Here is a 5000-nt window from a genome sequence, read left to right as displayed (position 1 = left end):
AATTTGGGAATTGTAAATAAAGGAAGGAAGGAAGAAGAAAAGAAAGAAAAGATAGGTATGGTGATGGAGGGGGAAGGTGACGATGGGGGAGAGGGAAAGGAGAAATCGACAGGGCTAGAGAGGGAGTGAGAAAGGGAGAAAGACACAAAAGCGAGATATCAGAATTGAAGAGGAGACAGGGTTAGCGGCAGAGCAGAGGATCAAGCTCCAAGAGGAAACAGGTGTGAGGGACGAAAGGGAGGAAGTAGGTGGGTGGCGGTGGGAGTGTTGGGCACGGAATGGGAAGTGAGGAAGTGGGGAGGGGAAATAGCCAGGCGAAGAATGGACACCGCACCAAATGAAGTAAGGGTGGAAATAAGGCTAAGGGCGATGTAAAATTAAGGAGGGCGGAAGAGAAAGGGAGGAGAGTTATGACAAAGGGAACATCACTCCCGATGATGAGAGAGAGAGAGAGAGAGAGAGAGAGAGAGAGAGAGAGAGAGAGAGAGAGAGAGAGAGAGAGAGAGAGAGAGAGAGAGCGCAGCTGTTTAGATGTGTGTGTATGTATGTCTGCGTGCGCGTGTGCATGTGTGTGTGTGGGATGCGCCTAGATACTGCACTTGAACTGTTAGTCACAAACGCTTTGGGCTGAGTAATGAACTACGGGTCTGGAGAACGTCCGTTTCAAAGCATTTCCCTACGGAGGGAGGGAGGAGAGAGAGAGAGAGAGAGAGAGAGAGAGAGAGAGAGAGAGAGAGAGAGAGAGAGAGAGAGAGAGAGAGAGAGAGAGAGAGAGAGAGAGAGAGAGAGAGAGGAGAGGAGAGGGAGAGGGAGAGGGAGAGGGAGAGAGAGAGAGAGGGAGAGAGAGAGAGAGAGAGAGAGAGAGAGAGAGAGAGAGAGAGAGAGAGAGAGAGAGAGGGAGAGAGAGGGAGAGAGGGAGAGGGAGAGGGAGAGGGAGAGGGAGAGGGAGAGAGAGAGAGAGAGAGAGAGAGAGAGAGAGAGAGAGAGAGAGAGAGAGAGAGAGAGAGAGAGAGAGAGAGAGAGAGAGAGAGAGAAGGGGGGCGCACAGCCGTTCACAATGGCCTTTCCTTTACTATAACCTTGCTCTTTTCCCTTTGTACCTCTTTTATTCTTATTCCTTCCTCCGAAGTCTGGCATAAAAACAAACCACGCTCCTGATGTCTATATTAATTTCCTTTCTTTCTCCTTTACTCACTCCCGGGAGGGATTCAGAGGAAAAGCGCCGGAAACAGGATGTAGAAGCAGAGAGAGAGAAGGAAAAATGGGAAAGAAAACCGATCAATATAATTTCCCGTCACTCACGAAATCACAATCTAAATCCACCTGAAGCACACACACACACACGAACGTACCTGAAAAAAAAAACGGGATCCATCAATTTCTACCAATCCAAACACACACACACAAAAGCGTTCCACCCGTCTCATATCAAGTCAAATATCCATCACACTCCTAGTCACACTCATTCGATACCGAAAACCGCCCCATATTTGCAACACCACCACCTCTTGACCTGTGTGTGCGTGGCTGCTACCATCCCTCCGCCCTCCTTCACAACACTCCTGAGATAGCAGCTGACGACGACGACGACAAGGGCGCCCATTCCTGAGAATGAGCGCCGGGTCAAGGCAACTTGCGAACCACTTCGATGCGTCGCCGGAGAGAAGGGAGGATCAATCTTTATTGCAGCGAGACCACGGCCATCAACGGCGGTAACGATTCTCCGCCTGTTTGCAACGTTAAGACTTCTTGAAGGGGGGAGAGGCAGAGCGGACGGAATCCTTTCCATGTTACGGATCAACATGGAAGAGGTGACGTTTGAAGTTTTTTTTTTCTTACATGCATATGAAACGAGTATGATCCCTTCAGCACGAGAGCCCTAGTTGGCAGAGAGGCACGCGAACAAACAAAGAAACAAGAGAAATGTCACCAATGCCATACCTCCCGAGTATTAGTCCCTGGGCAAAGATTGACACACAGTCTGACACACCTGACCAATATATGATCCAACACCATCATGGCCCATGAGCATGCGTACCCTACTTGGATACATGCCTCAGACCTAACACCATTCACGCTCGTTCCCTGAGACACCTTTCTCGCTTCTTCCGCTGCTATGGAGTGTAACGCTAGCCACGAAGAATGGCGAGTGGAACCACGTCATCCTCTCGCTCTTTAGAACCTTCCCACTCGCCTCAAACGAAGAGCAAGAGCCCCTGAGAGATAGTGCAGACAAGGGTGACGCAATACCCAAGAGACGCACATGATGCACGGCGGAGATTTCAAGAGCGGCGTACGGTTCCCGGTAGGCGAGGTGCACAGCTCGGGGCTTCGGGGCGTCGAGGGTCTGTGCATCGTGGGCCATGCACTCGAAAGACGCAGCAGAATATTTCATGTGAACGTTGCGTGGCCGGGACGTCGACACGATTTCGTGACCTCCAGATCGAGGCGACACGAGAGCGAACTTTCCCAGGCCTTCTCCCGTTTGATGATATCTCCGAATCAAAGACTCAAGAAAAGAGTGGAAATCGTCAATGAAGGGAAATTCGGCGAAAACAATAACGAAAAAAAATACTCGTTGAGTGAGGGCAGAGGGCAGTATCCAAAAAATAGAAAGTGGCATGCAATCGACAATGTCGTAATACATTCCTTGCCCTACTACCACCAACAACCATATCCACCCGTTAACAGCCACCACCGTTACCGTCATCAGCACCTGCACCGCCTCCACCACCACCGCCAGCAAATAACCTTTCGCGTGCTGTCCAGGGTCAAAGTCAAGGCCAGAGCCGCCGCCGCCGCCGTATCACACAACCTCCGCCACAACCTCAGCCACCGCCGTCATCGTCAACAGGCCTGTCCCTGGGAAGACCCCCTCCCCCTCCTCTCCTCTCTCTCTCACTTCATTGCCGTAGGTGCACTGTGCATGTCTGGCCGGCATATATTTATGGTGTAAGCCGAAGGGGCGGGGATGGAAGACTTGAAATGCGAAAGTAGGAAATAAAACAAACGTGCGCACAGGAAGCAAATGACACACACACAAAAGAGTGGCAAACCGAAAAACTGCGAGATAGAAGGTACCGAAATAAAGAGCTTAGAAACGAGGAAACCCAGGGTGAGCCGAGGGAGTGGGTGGGAGAAAGATGCAGCGTACACTTAAAGCAAATCTCAACGAAAAGTGGTGGCGCGGAAAGGTCAAATACCAACTTCCTTGTCTGAAAACCCGCGGGCAAACAGGCCTTAAAATGAATCGATTAAAAATAAAAGACAATAACAAATACAATACTACTACTACTACTACTAATGTTGAAATAAAATAAACCGGAATTAAAATACAGAAAAAAATACGGACAAAGTAAAGAACATGATACAAAAATATATATATATAATGAATATCAATGAGAAATGGACAAATCTCCCCACGAATATTTGATCTGCTACCTTACCTGGTCACCTGAAGTCTTAATGAAGGTGGCCTTGACGGTGCCAGCTGAGCCACCTGCGCCCACGCCCGCCAGCTGAATCGGAAGCTGGCCACCCTTGCCGCCCATCACCTTGATCATCTGCGGCTGTCCACCTGTGAGGGGAAAATGGTGTCAGATCAGATATCATGTAATTTATAAAGCCGTATCAACAGAACTGTAGGTTGGAGAGAGCGGCTTAATTTGTGAATCAACAACGCGTCTTCTAGAAGCATTGTTTCACCGTGGGCGTGATTGGGAAAGGAGTTAGTAGGGAGAGGGAGAGGGAAAGAAAAGAGGGACAAGTAATAAACAAGAAGCAAAGTCGATGAACGCGAAGAAAGCAACAATAAAATAAGAAATGAAAGCACACACAGAACCCCCTTCCTAACCCCCTTCTACCCCAGCCCCTTTAGCCCACGCTCCAGCCATAATGCAGGGTAAAATATATTCCAGCGCACACGATTATTAGATCACGCGCGTTGACACTTCATACGAATATTTCATGGGCGCCGGCCCGAGGAGACCAACCCGCCCACCACCTGCAACTCCTCATTCTCAGGGCGCGATATTTACGCACCAGTTTAATTCCATTTAGGAGTCCTCGCCCTTGCCCTTCCCCTCCCTCCCTCCTCTCCCTCGTGCCGGGTGTGAACCCTGCATTTCCAAAATTGACTCACTTTTCCGGAAAACTGCAAATAAATAGATAAGATAAACAAAAGAATGGGCGAACCTCATTTTCTTCCCCCCCCCCCCTTTTTTTTTACTGTTGGCTTGAAGTATGTTAATTTTACAAGAATGCCTAATAAAGATTCTGGAATTTTCTCTTTCCCTCCCCATTCTGAAAACTGAACGCGCTACACGTGCACGCAGACATGCAGTATGTAATGACCGTATAAAAAAAGGTAATAACAAGAAAGCAATGACTCGCAGGCACGACGCGCTTCTTCGGGAGGCCCCGCAGAAACGCGTCGGTAATTAAGTTACTCGCCTAAGTGCCCAGTAACTTCTATCCTATTACCATTTTTTTTTTTTTCGTTTTTTATCTCGCTCAGTTTCTTCGAGTCGCGTGAGACGTGTTCTAGAAAGCTGTCGCAATTCAACGGGCGCGATAGGAGGGGGGTAGAAACGCCTGGGAAATTGGAGGAGAGGATGGCTTAGAGGGATGGAGGAGTAGGCAGGGTGAGAGGAGTGATGGGAGGGTGAGAGAAGGGATGGGAGAAAGGAGTTAGAATTTAAGAGGGGAGAGAAAGGGGAGAGGGAGGGAAAGAAATAAAAAGAGAAGGGGGAGTTATAGGGAAAGGAAGGAGAGAAAAAAAATTTAGAAACAAACGTTATCTCTTTTTCCTTCCATTTTCTGGGTTCACTCGGAAGGATATATGAAATGGGGATGGGAGAAAGAGCGAGGAATAAGAATAAGAAAGAAAAGTTTCCTTCTTGGGAAATATTTGGGAAATGTGATCTATATAGGAATATGCACGTGTCTGCATGTGTGTGTGTTTAAGCATGTGCGTGTCTGCCTGTGTGTGCGTGTCTGCA

General features: G+C 48.6%; 1 protein-coding gene across 2 annotated transcripts in view; it reads right to left on the bottom strand.

The window, feature by feature from the left end:
- LOC113809925 (transcription factor Dp) overlaps positions 1 to 5000 on the bottom strand; it is a 55786-nt gene that overhangs the window by 20810 nt on the left and 29976 nt on the right. For both annotated transcript variants that reach the window (XM_070125563.1, XM_027361606.2), the window contains exon 2: positions 3447 to 3577. In XM_070125563.1, coding sequence (XP_069981664.1) covers positions 3447 to 3577 — 131 coding nt within the window. The remainder of the gene's footprint in view (positions 1 to 3446; positions 3578 to 5000) is intronic.

This window comes from Penaeus vannamei, chromosome 9 (assembly GCF_042767895.1).
Source record: "Penaeus vannamei isolate JL-2024 chromosome 9, ASM4276789v1, whole genome shotgun sequence".
NCBI classification, from domain to species: Eukaryota; Metazoa; Arthropoda; class Malacostraca; order Decapoda; family Penaeidae; genus Penaeus; species Penaeus vannamei.
This window is presented reverse-complemented; position numbering and strand designations above follow the sequence as displayed.